The sequence below is a fragment of the Populus alba genome, chromosome 17 (genome assembly GCF_005239225.2).
Source record: "Populus alba chromosome 17, ASM523922v2, whole genome shotgun sequence".
Lineage (NCBI taxonomy): Eukaryota > Viridiplantae > Streptophyta > Magnoliopsida > Malpighiales > Salicaceae > Populus > Populus alba.
The window spans coordinates 5,336,086-5,360,308 of NC_133300.1; the positions used below are offsets into that span (position 1 = coordinate 5,336,086).

General features: G+C 36.9%; 1 protein-coding gene and 1 long non-coding RNA gene across 2 annotated transcripts; one reads left to right on the forward strand and one right to left on the reverse strand.

Annotated features, from left to right (window-relative positions):
* Window positions 1-373: 373 nt before the first annotated feature.
* Window positions 374-23,365, reverse strand: LOC140954913 (uncharacterized). Its single transcript, XR_012168559.1, has 2 exons — window positions 23,115-23,365; window positions 374-720 (listed from the first exon to the last, which is right to left on the reverse strand). It is a non-coding gene; the product is annotated as an uncharacterized lncRNA (long non-coding RNA).
* A 92-nt stretch (window positions 23,366-23,457) lies between these two features.
* Window positions 23,458-23,995, forward strand: LOC140954754 (ATPase family AAA domain-containing protein At1g05910-like). Its single transcript, XM_073405488.1, has 2 exons — window positions 23,458-23,474; window positions 23,575-23,995. The coding sequence occupies exon 2, from the start codon at window positions 23,584-23,586 to the stop codon at window positions 23,962-23,964; it is 381 nt and encodes a 126-aa protein (XP_073261589.1). The 5' UTR covers window positions 23,458-23,474; window positions 23,575-23,583; the 3' UTR covers window positions 23,965-23,995.
* The last annotated feature ends 228 nt before the right edge of the window (window positions 23,996-24,223 follow it).

The window sequence follows — 24,223 nt, forward strand, 5'->3', positions numbered from 1 at the left end:
GTTTGACACGATACCGAGGGAGAAAATTGGTGTTCACAAATTCTATCATTGACTACCGTGTGAGAAGACTGATTCAGAGTTCAAACATTACGAGCTTTGATGGGAAGATTCCTGCCACTGCTCATTGTAGTTCAATTTTTGGGCCTCACGCCTATGGATACATGGAATTACATTGACCATTTACAACACGTTTAAGCATTTCTGTAAATAGAATTGAAAGCCAAGAACATTATACAAAAATTAATAGCATTATATAACATCATTAATTTGAATCTTAGATTTGCTGAATATTTTTTTATACAAGCAAAATGTAAAGAAAATAAGCAAAAGGGGAAAGACAAGGAGGAGGAGGAGGAGGAGAGGGGTTACAGAAGGCACAGGCAAGGAATTGCACACTAGCAAAACTTTTAAACACTGATTCCGTTTTCATGAAAGAAAAAAATGATGACAATTGTGATCTGAGATATACAAATAGGATATTAGAAGAAATATAATCTGAAAATATGTGATCAGTTAGCGGGTACTTCTGTTGAGTTCTGAACTTTATGTTCACTTGAGAAAGAACTTCCAGATATCTCTATCAGTCATCTCCTTAACTAAATGCGCTCCGAAAATGCCTTCCTCGTCCACCAGGCTTCTTAGCTGTCGTGCTCCATTACTGAAACCAACATAATTTCTCTTTGTTGCCAGGTATAATACGCCATATGGAGGCCTCAAACACTGGTCAAGCAAAACAGGAGTTAAAAATGGATCTATAATAAGAATAAACGCTAACACCATTAGCCTCTCAGTTTTTTTAGTTCAAGTATTGCAAAATGGGACTTGATACTTTATCCTCTTTCAACATGGAACGTGCATATAAATTTAGTTTAATCAGGTACTGAAAAAGGTATCATTTGTGTGGCTCTTAAGATCAAATTAGTTATGCCATATTTACAAATGCAACTGTCTAGCAAGCAAACTTCTTCTTATCAATAACACCAATCAACTAGCACATGTTCAATGTTAAACTAATTGAGATCAAACACAAAACGGAGGCTAGTATTCTGAATAAATCTGTTTATTATGAATGCATTGACTTAACCTAAATACAAATAAAGTATATATAGGTTAAACTGAAAGTACTATTCTACGCTTAATAAATAAAACAACATAAATATTATTTAACATCTCCCCTCAAACTCACGATGCGACAACTACAAACATCGAGAGTTTGCCAACTAGAAAACGAAAACGAGATATGGAATGCGCCTTGGTAAAGAAATCTGCAATCTGCAATGAAGAAGGAACAAAAGGCAAAGTAATGGTTCCATGCTTAAGATGATGACGAGTAAGATGACAATCGATTTCAATGTGCTTAGTCCGCTCATGAAAAACTGAGTTGTGAGCAATCTGAATAGAACTCTAGTTGTCACAATACATAGGAGTAGGATGGGAAAAGGAAACTCCTATATCAGCAATAACCAACGTAACCAAATAATCTCTTTGGTAGTAGATGTCATGGCACGATATTCTGCTTCGGTGGATGATTAAGAAACAATAGATTGTTTCTTGCTCTTTCAAGAAATAAAAGAATCACCTAAAAAGATACAAAACCCGGTAACAGACTTGCGATCTGTGGGATCACTACCATGATCAGCATCAGAGTATGCACACAACTCCAAGGAAGAGGTGGATGAAAGTAAAAGACTTTGAAAAACTATACCCCGAAGATATCGCAAATTACGAAGAACAGCTGCCTAGTGAACAGTAGTAGGAGAAGTAACAAACTGACTAACAACATGAACAGCATATGCAATATCTGGACGAGTAATGGTGAGATATACCAAACTCCCAACAATAGTGCGGTATAAAGTAGGATCTATCAAAGGTAAACCATCAGAAGAAGAGTACCTTGCGTTAACCTCAATAGGAGTATCCACAGTCTTGTTATCAGTAAGTCTAGCCCGCTCAAGAATATCTGCAACATATTTCGACTGAGAAAGAAGGTAACCTCTAGGTGAGTATGCTACCTCAATACCCAAGAAATATCTAAGATAACCCAAATCCTTCATCTCAAATCGTCTAGCCAATTCTGTCTTCAAAACTGAAATACCATCAATGTCATCACCAGTAATAATCATGTCATCAACATATAAAGACAAAATGATACGACCTGCATCAGTGCACTTAATAAAAAGAGCAGAATCATGACTATTAGAAACAAAGCCAAGTGACGAGATCACAATAGAGAATTTCTCAAACCAAGCACGGGGTGCTTGTTTGAGACCATATAATGCTTTCTTAAGCTTACAAACATATCCAAAGTCATGTGAAATACCAGGAGGGGGTGCCATATAAACTTCTTCTTGAAGATCTCCATTCAAGAAGGCATTTTTAACATCAAGTTGAGAAATATGTCATTGACGAATCGAAGCTACAACAATAAGAGTACGAATAGTAATCATTTTTGCAACCGGAGCAAATGTCTCCTCATAGTCCATACCATACTGTTGAGAGTATCCTTTGGCAACCAACCTAGCTTTATATCGCTCAATAGACCCATCAGAATTAGTCTTGATCTTATACACCCAACGACAACCAACAACACTCTTACCAGGAGGTAGAGGAACCAGATCCCAAGTATCTGTCTTATGCAAAGCAGAAAGTTCCTCATCCATAGCTTGCTGTCAAAACGGATCAAGAATTGCCTCTTTATAGGAAGAGTGCTCAACAAGACAATGAATAGAGGCTAAAAAGGAAGTAAATGATGAAGAATAACAAGAATAAGCAAAATCTGGTAGTTTTGTGACTTACGAATACGGATGGACTGATGTGGAGGTGGATCCACAATCTCAGATGAAGCTTGAGGGGCTGTAGATGAGAATGGAGCTTCAGGTGTGCCAGAGAGTAAAGTACCAATACCTGCAGAGTTATGAGTACAAATTGATCGAACATGGGGAGAGCTATCATCACCAGAATCCTCAGAAAATGGATTTATACTAATAAGATCAGATTTACTCAGGCTATGAGTAGTGGATGGAATAGAAAAGAAAGGTATATGCTCAAGGAAGACAACATGACGAGACACATAAAGTTTATGAGTTATTGGATCAAAACAACGATAACCCTTTTTACCTTCACCATAGCCCAAAAAGACACAAATAGCGGATCGAGAGGATAGCTTATTTCATTCTACATGAGGACGAAGAACGAAACAAGTACAACCAAAGACTCTAAATGAGGAATAATGACACGACCAAAAGCTTGATGTCTTCTCCCAAGTGCAGGAGTGTCAAAGTAATAAATAACCCGGCAAGACCGGGGTCGAACCACAGAGAGGTTAATTGTATAAATTATAAATAACAACGCAACAATAACAATAATAACGATAATAATAACAATAGTAGTACTAGTAATAGTAATAATAATAATAATACTCAGTACGTGGCGTTGTTATACCTGAGAATAATCTAAAAGATCGGGTCACAGGTTTCCAGCCTATATACTGAGTTTATGAACAGATAATAATAATAATAATAATAATAATAATAATAATAAAAACAAAAATAATAAAGAAGAGAAGGAAGAAATTAATAAGAACTTTGAGTTGAAAGATTAATGTAAGGATTAAACAACGATAAAAATAAATGTCAAGGTTAGAGGATCCACTAATGGTACTTCAAACAAGTATAGTATAAACTCTTATTACTCAATTGGAAACCACACATAATCTATCCAGATAAACAAACTCTCATTAAATTTATATTACTGCTTCATACTTTCTTAAACAAGATATTAATAAACCTTCTTTTTATGTGCTCAATATATGAAAACATAGATGATGAGGCTTTTGTTGGAAGAAAACAATATTATGTTCAAATGTTTAAGGTGAACTTCCTTGGGTTGGGATTATTATTATTATTACTTTTTTTTTTCTTCTTTTTTTTTATTTTTTTTTATTTTTATTTTATATACACATACAACATAATGTATCTTTAACCCATGTAACGAGTTTTAGGCTAATGACTCCCAGACCAGTTGGTCTTAGGGCATTAGGTGTTGAGACACCCCTACGAGCTTAACAACTCGGGTTGTAGATACTGATACGTAGATAGTGCAATGTTTGATTCCCTTAAGCTTTTCTCCTTAAAACATGTAACAAGCTTTGGGCCAATAGCTCCCAAGTCAGTTGACTTTAGGGTATTAGGTGTTAAAACACCCTTTCGGGCTTAATTGCTTAGGTTAGGTTAGGGAAGCTACGAAACCAAACTTATCTACGTTTTTATTATCATCAATATTATCATTTTTTTTTTTGAAAGTTATATACTATCCCTTTTCCTTAGTTGTTACATTTAACAAAAGAACATAAATAATGTAATAATCCAATGTGCAACCCACAATCATATGTTAAAGTGTGTGTGTGAAAATGAAGGTTTAATAATACTTGTTAAATGAGTATATGAGCAGAATCCAGTGATAACAATGCGAGAGTTTGTAAACCTGAATATTTCAAGAAGTATTCTAATAGGCCTTGTTATGAATATTGCAAATAACCATTAGAAAATTTTTACTATGATGCGTCTCAAGAATAATTCCTCTTTACTCTGCCATCCTAGTAATAACAGTTTTGCCAAATGGTTTTTTAAAAACAACAACAGTTAGTTGGTTAGTTTTTTTTTTTTTTTTTAAACTATTACCCTCTCCCCCCAACCAAAACGAGACATTGTCCTCAATGTCCTAAGGTAGAAAGATAGAGTATAGAAGACATCACCTGAAACAGCAAACAATGACAAACCTGAAACACACTTAAACAAATATAAGAAGTAACAAAACAAAATAATATGCTATTAATAACACAAAAGACACAAGGTTTCACAGATGAAGGCTCAAATCTAATCTAAGCTTTTTACGGCTTTCCTTAGCTGACCAATCTAGGCGACTCATGCAAGGATCAATGACAGGGATGAAAGATTGTAGTTGGTCAATCAATTGTTCAGCAGTAGCAGCAGAGATTATGATTTGTCGTGCTGAAGATGTTAGAAATTCCTGTTCCACAGCTTGATCAAGGAAAGACAGCAACTTATCATAAAACCATTAACATTTAACAAACCTATAGGTTTATGGTGAATGTGCAGTTGGGCCCAAGATAAAATATGAAAGATCTCTTCCAATGTGCCCAGACCACCTGGTAAGGCAATGAAGGCATCAGCATGGTTAAACATGGTATTCAGTCGGTCAGACATTGTTGGGACCTGTAGTTCCTCTCCAATTGTTTTTCCAATGATGTCCTCATTTGCTAAAGCTTTGGGGACAACCCCCAAAACTTGACTGCCTCCTAAAAATTCAGCCATTGAAACACCTCCCATTAACCCAAGGCTGCCTCCCCCATACACTAAATGAATCTTTCTCTTAACTAGTACTTGACCAAGATGATTTGCTGATTCTAAAAACTCTTTTTCTTTCCCAGGGCTGGATCCACCGAAAACACAAATATTTCTTATGTGATGACTTGAGGAACCTGCCATTTCTACACACTTCTATATTTGATGAATGTATGGGATGAGTAGAAATGAAGGGAAGGAAGAGAAGAATTTATAAATGAAAAAGTGAAAATGCAATTATACCACCTACATGTAGGCCAGCTGTAGTCTCACACTCTCTCTCTTTATTAATTTATTTTGACAAAGCATGTATGTACAGGTAGTTGTGATTGTGGCTCACATCTTCCCTTGGTTTTACGTCCAAGAACGGCTTAAACGCCCTCTATGGGTCGGGGACAGGCTTCCCATCCAGTTTTCTTAAAAACTAGCAAACAGGGTCTTTTTTAGTCAGATTCCTAAGACTAAGTCGATCATGTTCTTTATGGAATTGTGGCCATAAATCATGAATTATGTTGTAAACCATTTTTGGGTCCCCGCAAAAAAAATAAAATAAATAGCCAAAGAAGGTTAGAAAAATAACAGGAGGCAGAAGCGCTTGGAAAATGGTCAGAAAATTGGTCAAGGAGTATAAAGATACAAAGATTGGATTTTTGACAATATATTCTTGAAGGATGAGAACCCTATTGAGAAGGAATTTTGAATTTTGAGGAGAGAAGCCCAAATTTGGATGTTTATGGGTTTAATTGATTTTTTTAATTGGATTTATAGGGGATTTGATTGCAAGAAAATTGATTTTTAAGTCAATTTGGGCTTTAAATTGAAGAAATTTAAGTTCTGGGGCCAAATTATAATTTTTAGGATTTTATTAAGTCAAATCAGGGGCTTAATTGCATAAATATTGAAGTTTAATGGCCAATTAGGGGTTTAATTGTGAAAATCCGAAACCAGGGACCAATTTGGAAAAGGCGCAAAGATAAGGGGGCTGTTTGGAATTGATTGAGGGGCCTAATTGAAGAAATTGGAAGTTTATTGATCAATTGAGGGCTAAATTGCATAAATCAGAGGCCAAGGACCAAAGTGGAAAAGGCGGCCAACTAGGCGGATAAGACCGAAATTGGCAGGGACGCAATTGAAAGGAACAAAAATAATTGGGGGACTGATGTGAATGTTGGCGCGTTTCTGGCGCCACTTTTAAATGAAACGGCGCGTTTTCTCCAAAACAACGTCGTTTCATGCGTTTAAAAAAAAAAAAAAAACCAAACGGTGCCCTTTTGAACGGCACTGTTTCTCTTCTTCTTCCCCCCCCCCGCAGGCGTAGCAGAGAAGAGGAAAACCGGGGTTTTTGTCCCCGCCTCTCTCCTCACGTGCCATGGCCAGACGCTCCACGCCTTGGGACCCCCGAAACCGAAGCCACTGGCCGACCACCCGCCGCGCCACCGAAACCGAGAGCAGCTCCTTAGCAGCGGCGCCTGCCGACCGACCGACCAGCACGCCTCGCTCCCCACGCGGTCACGCCCCGATATCCCTATAAATAAAGAAGAAACAAAAAAAAAGGAAGAGGAACGGAGAGGGGGACCCGAAAAAGAAAGAAAAACCGAGACAGTGAGAGAGAGAGGAAGAGAGAGAAACACCATAACAGAGGAGAGACCCAAGAAAACCGAAAGCAAAGGGAAGGTTTGAAACCGGGAAGGAAGTGAGAAAACTGAAACCAAGCAAACGAACCGAGAGGACGTCGCCGGACCACTTGGAATTCGCCGTGAGGAGCCGACGTGAGTTAGGTCACTGCCACCGCCTCCACCGCAGCACCGCCAGCTAGCCATCGTCTCCGCCGCGCCAGGTACGCCTCCTCCCCTGCACATTTTTTGTTAATCTTGTTTAAATTCTTGCCCCCTGCATGCAGAATCGTTTCTACATGCAGGAGGCGGGGGGGGGAATAATTCCCCCCCCCCGTTCATTCGTTTTTTACTGTTGGGCCAGACAGGGTCTGGCCTCGGGATGTGTATGGGCCAGAGGGATTCTGGCCCAACCCAGCGGTTTGGGCCGGTCCGGCCCAGACCAAGGTAGGGTGTTGTTGGGCCGGGGTCGGCCCAACGATTTTTGGGGCTGGTTCCGGCCCAGTTAGTTGGGCCGGCCCAGCCCACTTAATATATTAATATTATATTAATATTATAGTAAATTATTATATTATGTGTGTGTGTGTGTGTATATATATATATATATTTTTAATAAAAAAAAATAAAAAAAAATTCCGAGAAGTCTAAAAAATATATTGTTGTTTGCTTTTCATATATATATTATATATATATATATATATATATATATATATATATATATATATATATTTTGTTTTTTATATACATTGATTTTTTTTTATATTATGGGGATATAATTTCAGTGTTTAAAAACACCCGTTTTCGTCAACAAAAAAAATAAATGTTTTTCTTGCTTGTTGCATACGGCCACTACTCTAACATGTTTTGAATTTTCTTTTTATATATAAAAAAATATTGGAAGCTTTGAAGGTGTGTGTTTTCGCATAGATTTCTTTAAACACAAATTATTTTCTTGCATTTGTGGATTTTACAACATGTTTGTAAAACTCCAAAGGGTATTGGCCAATATTCCAAAAACTATAAAAATCTTATTTTGAGAGGAGAAATTGTAGTTATTATTCACCGCTAATGTTTGGATAAAGAAATCTTTAAAAGGATGAACATCCAAAATATTATTGGGAGTAATAAATCGGCACACATGTTTGAAAGAAGCTTTGGTTATAATCGAGGACATTTCAAATTTTATTTTTTTATTTTTTTTTATTTTTTTACTCCACGGTTTACGAGTCGTGAAAGTATAAAATCGTTTTTTAAGAGTTGTGAATTTTTATTTTTTTTTCTTTTCCCTTTTCCTGGCGATTTACGAGTTGCCAACTCCTGAAATACTAAAGAAAAAATGAACTTTCAAAGCACATGGAATCTCCTTAGGTTTCTATCCAAGATAAATTGACGGGTTCAGAAGACACCAACAACATAGACTATAGAGTAAACCAAACACCAAGCAGCTTACCTTAGGTAGGGCGTACTAGGGGTGCTAGTACCTTCCCTTTACGCAACCAGTCCCTTGCCTTAGAATCTCTGAAAGACCAGTTAGGGTTCCTAGTGACCAAATACTATGTGGCGACTCCAAAGAACCAAATCATTAGAACACAACGAAAATCGCCAACCGATGTCGCGCCTTATAAAAATTTTTTGTGGGGGTGTGACAAATTACACGATGCACATCTCCACTAGGATGCGTCTCAAGGGTCAATAAAAGATTATCTAAAGACCTCTTACTCAGGCCATCCTTAATGAATTGTATTTTATCTTCACGGTTTACAGAAACCATTCCTAAAGAACGACATGTCGCATTACAAGTCCATCTAGCACATCTGTGACAGACTTTCAGTCGTTTTGCACGACGTTTCTTTGCAAAAGTGCTTTTACCTGTTCCAGGCATGTGTGAAATGAAAGAATTAGAGGACTCACTTGATAATCAGACCTTTGCTTCAATCAGCCAACGAATATCTTCAGGAATTTCATGGTTCATTAACAACCTCAATCTTTCACACCTAGCACGGTAAATTTTTGTAATCGCATTCTGAGGCAGAGCGGGAAAATACTTTTTCAATTTTTTAAGAGTGGTGTCCATTTTCAAATGAGAATTGGATGGGAGATTCAAAGAAAGAAGAAAGTGCAGAGAATTGCACAATTATATACATAGATATCAGTTATCATGGGAAACTGAAAGAACTGACTTAAGAGTCACGGAGTACCGTTATCCGCCATTTGACCGGGGTGAGAGAAACTAGCAAAACAAAAGATACACCAAAACAAACACAAAACAATGTGAGAAAAAGCTTCAATCTTTATATACAGGATCACTCAATTCAGTAGAGTCATTTTCAACTGAAAAATTGTCAAAATAAACTTTCAACCGATGCCCATTTACCTTGAAAACATTGTCATTCTTTGGATTCTCGATATCACAGGCCCCATATGGATACACATGTTTCACAATAAAAGGACTGCTCCATCTTGATCTTAGTTTTCCAGGAAATAAATGGAGTCGAGAATTATAAAGCAAGACTTTTTGACCAACATTGAATGTTTTTCTCAGTATTTTCTTGTCATGAAACTCTTTGATTTTTGCTTTATGAATTCTTGAATTGTCATATGCATCATTTCTAATTTCCTCAAGCTCATTTATTTGCAATTTTCGCGGCTGACTAGCATCATCAATGTTTGAATTGAAAGCTTTAATAACCCAATAAGCTTTATGTTCAATTTCCACAGGCAAGTGACAAGGTTTTTCATAGACTAGTCTATAAGGTGACATACCTAATGATGTTTTATATGCAGTTCGATAAGCCCAAAGTGCATCATTAATTCTTAAAGACCAGTCTTTCCGATTAGGGTTCACCGTTTTCTCCAAGATTTGTTTGATCTCCCTATTAGCAAGCTCTACTTGTCCACTTGTCTGAGGGTGATAAGGGGTGGCAACTTTGTGTGTGATTCCATATTTCTTCATTAAAGAAGCAAATGGCTTGTTGTAGAAATGTGTTCCACCATCACTTATTATGGCTCGAGGAATTCCAAATTGACTCAAAATATTGTCTTTCAAAAACTTTATCACTGTTTTGTGATCATTGTTTCGACTTGGAATTGCCTTTATCCATTTTGAAACATAATCTACTGCGACTAATATGTACACAAAACCAAATGATGGAGGAAATGGACCCATGAAATCTATACCCCAACAGTCAAAGATCTCAATGAAAAGAATAGGATTTAAAGGCATCATGTGACGTTTTGAAATAGATCCCAACTTTTGACAATTTTCACAAGTCTTGCAGAATGCATGTGAGTCTTTGAACATGGTGGGCCAATAAAATCCACTTTGTAAGATTTTTGCAGTTGTTTTTCTTGATGAGAAATGACCCCCACATGCCTCAGAATGACAAAATTTAATGACACTACTTACCTCATTGTCAGGAATGCATCTTCAAAATATTTGATCAGGACAATATTTGAATAAATAAGGGTCATCCCAATAAAAGTTCTTCACTTCGTTCAAGAACTTTCTTTTGTCTTGGGTACTCCAATGAGCTGGCAATTGTCCTGAAACAAGAAAATTAACAATATTAGCAAACCAAGGCATCGTAGAAACGGAAAAAAAAGATTCATCGGGAAAGTAGTCATCGATTGGTGTGATGTCAGATTTCGAATATGTTGTCAATCTTGACAAATGATCTGCAACAACATTTTTGGTGCCTTTCTTGTCTTTGATTGTGATATCAAATTCTTGAAGTAACAAAATCCACCGCACCAATCTAGCCTTAGAATCTTTCTTAGAAAGAAGATATTTCAATGCTGCATGATCACTAAAAACAACAACAGGTGAGCCAACAAGATAAGATTTGAATTTATCACAAGCAAATACTACTGCAAGTAATTCTTTTTCAGTGGTGGTGTAATTCATTTGAGCACTATTTAAAGTTTTACTTGCATAGTAAATCACATAAGGTTTCTTATCTTTTCTTTGTCCCAAGACAGCACCCACGACATAATCACTAGCGTCACACATTATTTCAAAAGGTAATGACCAGTCAGGAGGTTGAATGACAGGAGCAGAAGTAAGCAAGTTTTTAAGTTTAACAAAGGCTTCTTCAAAATGTTCAGTCCATTCAAAAATATTATCCTTTGTTAGAAGGTTACTCAAGGGCTTAGATATTACACTAAAATCTTTGATGAACCTTCTGTAAAAACCAGCATGTCCTAAGAATGATCTAACATCTTTAACAGATTTTGGTGTTGGTAAGTTGGCAATTAACTCGATTTTAGATTTGTCAACCTCAATTCCTTTCGATGAAACAATGTGACCAAGTACAATGCCGTTTGTTACCATAAAGTGACATTTTTCCCAATTCAATACAAGATTCTTCTCTTCACACCTGCTCAAAACCTTTTCTAAGTTAGTCAAACAATCATCAAATGAATCACCAAAAACAGAAAAATCATCCATAAAAATTTCAAGAAAACGTTCAACTATATCACTGAATATGCTAAGCATGCATCTTTGAAACGTGGCTGGTGCATTACATAATCCAAAAGGCATCCTTTGATATGCAAAAGTACCAAATAGACATGTGAAAGTAGTCTTCTCTTGATCTTCCAATGCAATTTCAATTTGATTGTAACCTGAATAGCCATCTAGGAAACAATAAAATTCATGACCTGCAACTCTTTCTAGGATTTGGTCCATGAAAGGTAAAGGGAAATGATCTTTTCTAGTCATTGAATTAAGTTTCCTATAGTCAATGCACATGCGCCAACCAGTAACAGTCCTAGTTGGAATTAACTCATTTTTCTCATTTGTTATCACAGTGACTCCAGACTTTTTGGGTACAACTTGGGTAGGACTTACCCATTTGCTGTCAGAAATAGGATAAATGATTCCATTATCTAGAAGCTTAATGACTTCATTTTTCACTACTTCTTTCATATTAGGATTAAGCCTTCGTTGCATTTCTCTAGAGGGTTTAGCATTTTCCTCCAAATAAATCATGTGTGTGCAAATCAAAGGGCTAATTCCTTTTATGTCAGATATGGTCCATCCTAATGCATTTTTGTGCATTTTCAAAATCTATAATAACTTACCTTCTTGATGTGCATTAAGTTTGGAAGAGATTATTACCGGAAAAGTTTCATTTTCTCTCAAAAATAAGTATTTGAGATTAAATGGTAACGGCTTCAATTCAGGTTTTGGTGGTTGAACACTTGAAGGTATGGGCTCAATTGATCGTGGTGGCAATTCTTCAATTTGTGGTCTCCAATTGCATGCATTTGATTCCTGAAAGTAGACCATTTGCAAATCATCAGATTCATCAATCTCAGTTTCATTAGAAGTGGTTTGAAATTGATCATGAACTAATTTTTCAATAAAGTCCACTTCCTGTAAATCATTATCATCTCTAGGTTGCTTGTAAATGTTGAAAATATTCATCTCCAATGTCATATTTCCAAATGATAGCTTTATCAGTCCATTCCTACAATTAATCAATGCATTAGAAGTGGCAAGAAATGGACGTCCTAAAATGACAGGAATTGAATTACATGCTTCAACAGGTTGTGTATCCAAGACAACAAAATCCACAGGATAAATGAATTTATCAACTTGTACTAACACATCCTCAACTATTCCTCTAGGCACTTTTACAAATCTATTGGCAAGTAAAAGAGTTACAGAGGTTGGTTTTAACTCACCTAGATTGAGACTTTGAAAGACTGAATATGGAAGTAAATTCACACTAGCTCCAAGATCAAGTAAGGCTCTTTCAATTTTATGTTCTCCAATAAAGCAAGAAATTGTAGGACAACCAGGGTCTTTATATTTCAAAGCATTATTGTTCTGAAGAATGGCACTTACTTGTTCGGCTAAAAAGGCTTTCTTTTTCACATTCAGTTTTCTCTTCACGATGCACAAATCTTTCAAAAATTTAGCATAGGAAGGAACCTGTTTAATAGCATCCAACAAAGGTATATTGATCCTTACCTGTTTGAAAGTTTCAAAGATTTCAGAGTTGTGATTGACTTTCCTTTTTTTGGTCATGGCATGAGGAAATGGAAGTGCTGGCGGGGAATCAGTCTTTTCTTTGCAATGTTCAGGTCCAACCCCTTCCTTACCCTCAAAGATAGACTCATCATCTTTCTCACAAGGTTCAAGTATGGGTTTTTCAATAACCTTACCACTACGAAGAGTGATGACTGATTTGACTTGATCCATGTGTTGGCTTCCGGAACCACTTGCATTTGCATTGTATTGCCCCTTTGGATTTTGTTGTGGTTAAGATGGAAACTTACCTTTCTCTTGGAAACTGAGAGCAGATGTTAATTTTGCAAAAGCATCTTTAAAATCTGTCATGCTTTGAGCAAGTTGAGTGTTGATTGTCTCCTGCTTTTCAATGAATGCATGCAATGTTTCCTCAAAATTTCTTCTAGGAGGTGGAGCATAAGGAGGTGCATATCCATGAGAATTTTGAAAATTATGGTGTGCTTGAAACGGTGGCTGTGAAGTTTATGCATTGTTTCGATCACTCTTCCAACTGAAATTTGGGTGATTTCTCCAACCAAGGTTGTACGTTTGTGAGTATGGGTTATGGTTGGGTCTTTGAAAACTGTTTAAAGCATGGGCTTGTTCATGGAGGCATTCCTTAAAAGAAGGCAAAGTTGGACAATCATTTGTTGAATGTTCATTGGTTTCACAGATTTGACACGCAATGTCTTGAATAGATTTTAATTGACCACTCTTTTTCAATTCAAGTGCTTCGACTTTTCTAGCTAAAGATGCAAACTTGGCTTGGAGGTCATGATCTTCCCTAAGTTTGTGCATACCTCCACTAGATGTATGAGGTTGAGTTTTACTTGGTGCCTCATAAGTACCTGTGGTGTCCCAATTTTGAGCATTTTCGGCTAGCAAGTCTAGGTACTCCATTGCTTCATTAGGGTCTTTATCTTCAAAAGTTCCATTGCACATCAATTCAACCATTTGCCTATCTCTAGGTGTTAAACCTTCATAAAAATGTGAAACCAATCTCCATGTTTCAAAACCATGATGAGGGCAAGTATTAATCAAATCTCGATACCTATCCCAACATTGGTAAAATGTTTCTCCTGGTTTTTGAGTGAAAGTGATGATTTGTCTTTTGAAAGAGTTTGTTCTGTGAGACGGAAAAAACTTCTTTAAAAATTGTTGTTGCATTTCATCCCAAGCACGAATGGATCCTGGTCTCAAATTTTGTAGCCATGTTTTAGCTTTATCTTTTAATGAAAAAGGAAAAAGCTTTAATCGAATGGTATTCATGCTACAATTTGAGTCATTATAGGTATTACAAACCTCCTCAAATTCCCTTAAATGCAAGTATGGATTTTCTAGGTCTAAGCCATGAAAAGAAGGTAAAAGTTGAATAATGCCTGGCTTAAAATTAAAATGAGATGCATCAGGAGGGAAAACTATGCATAAGGGTGCACTTGTTCTTGTGGGATTCATGTGGTCTTTAAGTGTTCTCATACGGTTATTCTCATTATTCTCATTATGAAGCGATTGATTATCTTCTTCGGCCATATTTTCTGAAAATGATGAGGATACCCTACAAAGTCGACCACTTAATGTACGTGATCAAACTCTCATGCACGTGTAAAAAGAGAATAAAAGGAAGAAAAGAAAATAGAAGAAAAAGAAACAAAACAAAACAAAGAAAACAAAAGTTAGATAAAATGAAAAGTGAAAAGAGAAAATAAATTAAATATTATAATTTATACAAGAATTTACCTCCCCGGCAACGGCGCCAAAAACTTGACACGACCAAAAGCTTGATGTCTTCTCCCAAGTGCAGGAGTGTCGAAGTAATAAATAACCCGGCAAGACCGGGGTCGAACCACAGAGAGGTTAATTGTATAAATTATAAATAACAACGCAACAATAACAATAATAACGATAATAATAACAATAGTAGTACTAGTAATAGTAATAATAATAATAATACTCAGTACGTGGCATTGTTATACCTGAGAATGATCTAAAAGATCGGGTCACACGTTTCCAGCCTATATACTGAGTTTATGAACAGATAATAATAATAATAATAATAAAAACAACAACAATAATAAAGAAGAGAAGGAAGAAATTAATAAGAACTTTGAGTTGAAAGATTAATGTAAGGATTAAACAACGATAAAAATAAATGTCAAGGTTAAAGGATCCACTAATGGTACTTCAAACAAGTATAGTATAAACTCTTATTACTCAATTGGAAACCACACATAAAGGAGGTTCCAATCAGATTATATATTGTTAACATGATTACATTAGTTATCTTATTCGAATAAAGCTAATACTTGTAAATGTTGGCAGACATTCATGATTATAACTTATGTTAACAATAAATCAAGTTCCTTTCATAGCTCAGGTGTCGGTTATGCCATACAGTATGGGCTATGAAAGTACCAAGTATTTGTTGTACCAAGTGTTATACAACATAAATCTAGATTAACCATTTAACAAGCAAAGTATTAAAAGTGAACAAGATAACAAATATAAAACATGTTAGTATCCAACGTTAAGGTCCATGTTAAGTTTATATTATACTCAGTCTTACACCATTAGTGTACCCTTTTCACCTTGACATAATTAACTTAGCTAAACATAATGAAAGAAAGAAACATAGATGAATAAGATAAGAACATAAATGAGAAAGAAGTTAACTAAGTAAAGGAAAGGAAATGAAGTGCATAAACTTGAAATTAGTGAAAGCAAAACATAAGCAATACAAAGAGAGAAAGCAAGAGCATGATCTTGATCTGGAAACCAAGATGCCTCAATACATGGTAAGTGCCTCCTTTTATAGGCCAAAATTTGGAACTATTGATTTGTTAATTAATTGATGAGTGGGTGGCCACATCTTGACTTGGTGACAATCCTTATCTTCTTGTCTGAACAAGACGTCATTGCTAACATCATAATTTGCCCAGAATCCTCAGGAATGTTCTAGGAAATTGTCTCAGCTTTCCAACAAAAAAAAAGATGAGGTCATTTGGACTTCTAGAACTCAAGATATGGGCTGAACACTAAATAGTGTCTGGGCTGCAGGACAGCTTCGGACTTCTTCGTTGTTCCTTCAGTTTGGACTTCAAAACGGCCTTTTTAAATCTTGGGCTCAGCATGAAAGTTGTAGGCCTTTGTCTTACCTTTCCATACATATAAAATGGATCTAAATCCGAGATCTAGAGCTCCAGATATGATCCAATTACCGAGCAATGTTCCGGTTTGGACTGCATCGGCATCTCTTTTCTAAGTTTGGCCATCTCTTTGTCCTTTCACTTTCAATACTTAAACTCATCAATCAATCCTTTTATTTATGTGATAGGCCTGCATTTAAAATGAGCATTTACCATAAATAAAGGTATCTTATAATATCAAACTTGTTATTATAAAACATGCTTTAGTTAAGGAGTTATTGATACTTCAAGTGCAAAATGATGATATAAAACCTTGATAAACATGCACTTTTAAGTACTAATCAAACAATCAGGGACATACCCATATAACTTTTCAAAAGGAGATAGACCCGAACTATGAGAAGATGGAATTGTATTAATCAAGCTTACAGTAGTAAGAACAGCTTCTCCCCAAAACTCACTAGGAACAAAAGCAGACAACAAGAGAGAACGAGCAGTTTCGACAATGTGCCTATGTTTTCTTTCAGCAACACCATTTTGCTCAGGAGTATCTGTACATGAAGTTTGGTGGATGGTTCCATCTAGGGCAAGCAATTGGAAAAATTTATTAGAAGTGTATTCCCCACCCAAATCACACCTAAAGCATTTGATCATAGTAGAATATTGAGTTTTGATAAGAGCTCGAAAAGCTGCATATATTTCAAAGAATTCATAACGATGTTTCATTAAATAAACCCAACAATAACGAGTATGATCATCAATAAAAGAGACATAATATCGAGACCCTCCTTTTGTGGCAACATGAGAAGGTCCCCATACATCAGAATGAATGAAATCAAATGGTGAAGAAGAAACAGAAATACTTCGATTAAAAGGTAAGGCGGAAAATTTTGTCAATTTACATCCACTACAATCAGAAATGTCACAAGTTTTCAAATTTCCTAAAGCTCCTGTGGATGCCAAAAATCTCAAACGAGAAGACGAAACATGACCTAGGCGGGAATGCCATAAATAAAAACTAGAAGATGAAATACTCAAACGAAAGGAAGACAAATCAACGGTAGTAGTAGCAGCGGCAGCAGCAGCAACTGGCACTTTTAACTCATCCAAAATATATAGTCCATTCTCCCTACGGCCTGTCCCAATCAGCTTCTGAGACTGCAGATCCTGTATACAACAAAAGGAACCAGAAAACATGACTAAATAATCACCAGAATCACATATTTGACCAACATACGCAAGATTCAATTTGAGTTGTGGAATAAGATAAACATTAGGGAGAGACATGTGAGGTGTGACAACAGAACCAACACCTGCTAAGGGCATTTGAATGCCATCAGCAGTCATAACAGGAATGGAGGACAAAGGGGATACAGAGGTAAAAGATGAGGAATCTGGAGACATATGATGGGAAGCACCAGAATCCAAGACCCATTCAGAATGTGACATACCTGAGGAACTATGAGGCAACTGACCTATGGAAGAAGAAGCGGACATTGCTTGTGGCTGAAACGAGAGAAACTTCTGAAATTGCTCAGCCAAATTATTAGGATCAGTAATAGAACCTGGGGAAGCTACTGCTGCAGTATTGTGGTGTTGTGGTTTATAACCCTGAGGTGGTCTATGAGCATTAGATTGTGACTGATTGTCAGACTTTCAAGCTTGATTCTGCTGTCTCAACTTAGGATACTAAGCCTTCAAATGACCTTTCTGCTTACAGAAATTGCACTCATCGAAGCCAACCCTTATGTAAGGCTTATTCTGATGATTAGAGAATGGCTTAGAAGGCACTGCTAATACTGAAGGATTTAAAGCAGAAAGAATTCCCTTTTCAGAATAAGACTGAAGACGTATTTCTTCAGCCAATAACTCACTAACAACAGAGTCAATACAAAGCAGTGGAGAACGATGCAGAATTGAACCTCTAAGTCCTTCGAAATCACTATGAAGTGCTGTTAAAAACTGTACCAATCGTTGCTGCTCTCTACGCTCAATATAGGCACCACATGCCTTTAATTCTGCCGATTCTGTAAGAGCCAATTGATCCTAAAGATCTATCATAGTAGAATAAAACTCTTGGATACTCATATTCTTCTAATGAAGAGCTCGTATGTCATTCTTTAATTGAAACTGTTTTGCAAAATTTGATTGTGTGAATAACCTTTACAGATGATCCTAAACCTCTTTTGTTGTCTCATACTTCGCCAATTGCATACCTATCGAATGCTCAACAGAATTATTGATCCAAGTAATGATCTTTGCATTATTTGCTTCCCATGTATCTATCAAAACAACATCTCCCTCCTCAACATTCTTAGGTATCATATAAGTCTCACTAACATACCCCCACATCTTCTTACCCTTAAGGAAATTTCTCATCACATAACTCCAATACGAATAATTCTTCCCTTCTAACCTCACACTCACAGACTGAAGTGAATCATCTCTTTTAGTAGCCATAATCAGCAATCAAAAATAACCACAATGCAAAAGCAGCGGAAACAAAATACTAAATTGCAGAAACTAAACAAATCTCTTCTCGAAATTATACGATTACTCCAAAACACAAAACAAATTTGCAAAAACTGAACGCAAATACCAAATTGCAGATGCTGAAGGGAAGACGAAATACCAAAATAATTGCAGAAACTGTCGAAATACCTAATTTTGCAGAAGCGGAAGACAAAATATCACTCCAAAAAAAAATTGTTGGATCCGCGAAGCTGTATTTGGGATTAAGCCTCGTTCCATAAAACCAGCTCTGATACCATGTTAAACTAATTGAGATCAAACACGAAACGGAGGCTAGTATTCTGAATAATCTGTTTATTATGAATGCATTAACTTAACCTAAATACAAATAAAGTATATATAGGTTAAACTGAAAGTACTATTCTACCCTTAATAAATAAGACAACATAAATATTATTTAACACAATACAAATGGAGAATCAAATTCACAAGTTCATATGGCTAGAGATTATATGAAAGGTTAGTTTCTACGTACAAGAACGGGGCATAAAATAACATTCAGGTATCAAATGAGCTCAGCAACACAGAAAATCTGATTTTCCCATCCTGCATTCATGTGCAAGTACTGCTGCAAATGAGCCAAGCCATTAGAGTCACTCAAAGCTCAGCTCACCAAGGGCTCGGCTCGAACTCATTTGTTAAGATATAATGAGCTTATGCAAGCCTATTTTCAAAGCTTGCTATATGATAGAGTTGAGCTTATGCAAGCCTATTTTCGAGCCCTATCATGTCTTATTAAAAAAAAAATCCTCGTATTTTTCAACTAGGCAGGTAACTCATTACAGTGTGATCAACTAGGCAGGTAACCTATTACAATGTGACCATCTGGGCCGGTAACCCATTACAATGTATCATCCTGAAAAATCCTCATATTTTTCCACTGGGCAGGTAACCCATTACAATGTGACCATCTGGGCTGGTAACCCATTACAATGTACCATCATGAAAAATCATCGTATTTTCCCACTGGGCAGGTAACCCATTACAATGTGATCATCTGGGCAGGTAACCCATTACAATGTACCATCCTGAAAAATCCTTGTATTTTTCCACTGGGCTAGTAATCCATTACAATGTATCATCCTGAAAAATCCTCGTATTTTTCCACTGGGCTAGTAATCCATTACAATGTACCACATGAAAAATCCTTGTATTTTTCCACTGGGCAGGTAACCCATTACAATGTGATCAATTAGGCTGGTAACCCATTACAATATACCATCCTGAAAAATCCTCGTATTTTTCTACTAGGCAGGTAACCCATTACAATGTGACCATCTGGGCTGGTAACCCATTACAATGTACTATCCTGAAAAATCCTCGTATTTTTTCAATGGGCAGGTAACCCATTACAATATACCATCCTATACTGGGCAGGTAACCCATTACAATGTGACCAATTGGGCCGGTAATTCATTATAATGTACCATCCTGAAAAATCCTCGTATTTTTCCACTAGGCAGGTAACCCATTACAATGTGACCAACTGAGCAGGTAACCCATTACAATGTGACCATCCTGAAAAAATCCTCGTATTTTTTCAATCATCGGGCAAGTCGCCTGGAACAATTAGTCCACTCGCGAAACCCTTTTCACGTTTTATCCTTTATCGGGCAGGTTGCCTAGAACAATTAGACCACTCGCGAAATTCTTCGCGTTTCTTTTATCATCACGCAGGATGCCCAAAACAATTACACAAAAAAATAATAAAAAAAGAGAAAAAAAAAGGGAAAAGAGGAAGAGTTTTCACAATTATTCTTCTTTACAAAACTTACTATACAAAGTCAAAAGAAAATAAATTTTCTAATGCATTTGCACTGTAAGCATTGTGAAGAGGGGGCAACTGTTGTAACCCAATTTTGGCCCATTGGCTTTTAATTTAATTTTTACAGGGTTTAAAATGTAAAATTAAAAGATCAGAGACTTATTTCGATGAAAAGTGTGATTTGTCAACTTGCGTGAAAATTAAGGACTATAATGTGCTTTTACCATGCTATTCTTATCTTTGAGATAATCCTTACTTTCAAGATAATCCTTACCTTCAAAATAATGCTTATCTTACCTTCAAGATAATGATAGTTGTCTGCTTTCGAATTCGATTCTAATTCGAACTTCAAAAAAAAGAATGAGTTTGATTGAGACTTTACTTCCTACAAGCGATGAGACTCTTGCACTATAAATACTGATCCCAGTCTATGCAAAAGAGGAGGAGGAAATTAGAGAGAGAAACCCTAAAAAAGAGAGAGAAACCCTAAAAGAAGGCTATTACCCGAAACCCTACGAAAAAAGACATTTACAAAAAAAAGAGGGGGTATGGCAGAATCCTAGACTAGCCGTTGTTGCCCCCTCCCCTGGCTTTTTCCTCTGTTCTTCCCTGGTCTGAAACCAGCCATACCTTCCCCCTCCTCGGCCTTTTCCTTTTTCATCCTCCCCGCTCTCACTCTCCCCATTAACCATCATCCTTCATCTCAGCCCCTCCATGCATTGTGAGCATGCATCAGCAACCAACAAGGCGCGCCTCTTCCAGCCAGCAGCAGCAGAAGAGCTCCAGCTACAGCACCAACACCAGGACCCTCTATCTTCACTACTGGCCTAGAAGCTGCTGCAGCCTCAGTAGCATTGAAGTTCATTTCTTTAAAAACCACTCTAGTCTGCAAGAACTCACCAAGACCACCAAACCTGTGGGACCCGACATGAGTACTTGAACTCCAACGAAGGTGGTGGTGGTGAGGCTCGGAAGGAAGCTTGAGGTCGAGAGAGAGACTAGAAGTGGAAGGTGGTGATGGGAAGTTAGTCTTCGCCTTAGCTCCACGAAGAGAACGAGTTGCACCATCATAAGCGAGAGCAGCTTCTTCAGGTGTATCAAATGTGCCTAGCCATACCCGTGTTTTCTTCCATGGGTCACGTATTTCTGCAGCATAGCGACCCTATGGTCTCTTTCGAACTCCCCTGTAGTGTCCTTCCCATGAAGAAACCATGAAAGGAAGGGAGCAAAAAGGGATGATTAAAATGAAAAGAAAACTAGAAGAGTGAGAAGGAAAATGGATGAGCGCAGTAGAGACAAGGAGAGCACGGGAAGAAGACCAGGGGAAGAATGAAGACAAAACAGAGGAGAAGAAAATGTTTCAGCTGGCCAGCCCTCCATCACCGTCATCTTCATCTTCAAGTGCAGCAACAGGTAAGCTTCGGTTTGCATTTTAATTACCATGTTTTTGTAGCAGGCGTGCGTGAGCAGTTCATGCACGCCTACAGGTAAAAAAAAATGAAAGCAAAAAGGAAAACGGGTTACCAGCTTATGCTAGTAACCGGGTTTCGGCTGGTTAGTTCCAGCCCAACCCGTATGCGATAGGGCAAGACTCAGTCCAAAATAAATAAAAAAAAATAAAAAAGTAAAAATAAAAAAAATATGTATGTATGAATAAAGACAATATAAATTTATTGGTTTATTCATTGACGCCAGAGTCAGGAATAAAAATACCGGTTTAAATTTATATTATTCTTTCATTGTATTTTATTTTATTTAACTAGAAAAATAAAAAGATTGTGCATGTGTAAAAATAAATTTATTTTATTTGTTTATTCACTGACGCCAGAGTCAGGAATATAAAAATATGGATTTAAATTTATTTTGTTTTATAACTACGTAATATTTACTAACGCCAGAGTTGAAAATATTCGTAGTTGAATATTCATTGGCGCCAGAGTCAGGAATATTATAAGCAAATTATCGTAGCATAAACTAATAAACATTTAGCAATTTAAGATGAAACTAACAATGCAGCCTGCCTCAGGCAGGATGTTTAAGGGGTGATAATATCTTCCCTTTTACATAACCAGTCCCGAACCATAGAATCTATGTTGACCAGTAAAAGTTCCGAGTGACTATAATACTAGGTGGCGACTCCTTAAACAAGACATTTTCCTCTCCATCAAAGAATAGAATGTCATATATCTGTTCCTTTTCTAAATATTGTAATTTTTAAAGCCGTCGTGATGTCGGGTGCAATAGGCCTTATTAAAATTAGATGAGCTAAGCTCAAACACATCAAAGCTCAGCTCAGCTTGGCTTATTTGCAGCCCTAGGTGCAAGATACTCTGGCATAATGAGATAGCAAACATTATTAGTAATCTGTTTATTGTTTCACTGCTAAGGTTGTCACGGTCATGACAAATAAAACAAACTAGTACAGTACTTCATTCAACTACCTTTTTATTCCATAGATTCAAGATAATTTTTTCCAAAATGAGGATGACGTCATCTTTCAATTCCCATAGGCTTATTATCTAATAAAGATGTTATCCTCTATTTTATCATGCTCACTACTACAAACTTACCATATATCTACCATATATATCCCAGTCACCTTAGTTACGAATTAAAACAATACAATAATTTCTTTCACAAAACAAAGCAATGAATCGAACAAAGAGAAACCAATAAACTAACCTTTTTAATGAGAGTGTATAGCTTCTTCAAAGAAGACACAGAGTGTGGGATATCTGTCATCAGAATAACATCATAACCCCCTTCTCCATGACCGGTCTCACTAGCCCTTTCCCATGCCCGGCTCCCTAAAAGCTTCCTTGATCGTCTTGAGGAAGTCTCCTTACCAATGATGCTGCCATCTTGGCTACTACATCCATCCATGAAATCCTCCTCAGAAAAACTCAGGCTCATCCCTGTTGTCACTTCAAATGTCTCGCTCCTCACAATAGATAAAACTGTGGGGAGTTCCTCCCATTCCCCAGCATAAAAGTGCACTGATGGTGCCAGCATTTGTCTTGAGGATATGAGCTTCGGGATGCAGTAAGTTTCCAAGCCTTTTGGTTTTCCCTGATTTTCCCTCTCATTTTGTCCCATCACCTGAAGCATCATTTGATGAATCCCTTCTCATAATATTTTACAGGTGCATGGAATGTTGTCACAGATGGATCCTGCGCTTGTCACATACTGTGACAAGATTGCTGCTCAAGGGGGTCCTGTACAAATACCAGATGATTTAGGGGGATCTATTTTCCCTTCAACCCCAGTTGTGCAGCTTGGAACAGTTACTAGAACAAGTGCCAGGCTACGCAATGTCCAGCCTGATGTTAATCTGGATCAAAGCTACGAGGCCTTGAAAAGGCAGACGAAAAATGCTGATGCTACTCAAGCTGGTATGTTGATTGGTAATGTCCTTGTGATATTGCTGTTTGTTTTTCCCAGCTATCTGAATGATGTCTTGAAACATGTCAAGTTGCAAGACACATTTTACATGTTGAATTTTGGTGCGGATATTGATGTAATAGATCAGTAGCAAGTAAAACTAATCTCAGCCACCGACTTCTTGTATATAATAGAGATGACCTGTTTGTAGTTCATGTTTTCAAATTTCCTTTCCTTGTTAGAAAAACCTCTCGTAAATATTGACAACTAAATCCTGAAGCCAGAAATCTGAATTTTTCTATTCAATATATGAATTTGATCTCGCAGCCCATATTCCAAACTAGCATTCTCTTCAGCTTGTGCCCTTTATCTGAAGTTTTTAGCTCGTAATTGTCCTAGATTTGTTATAT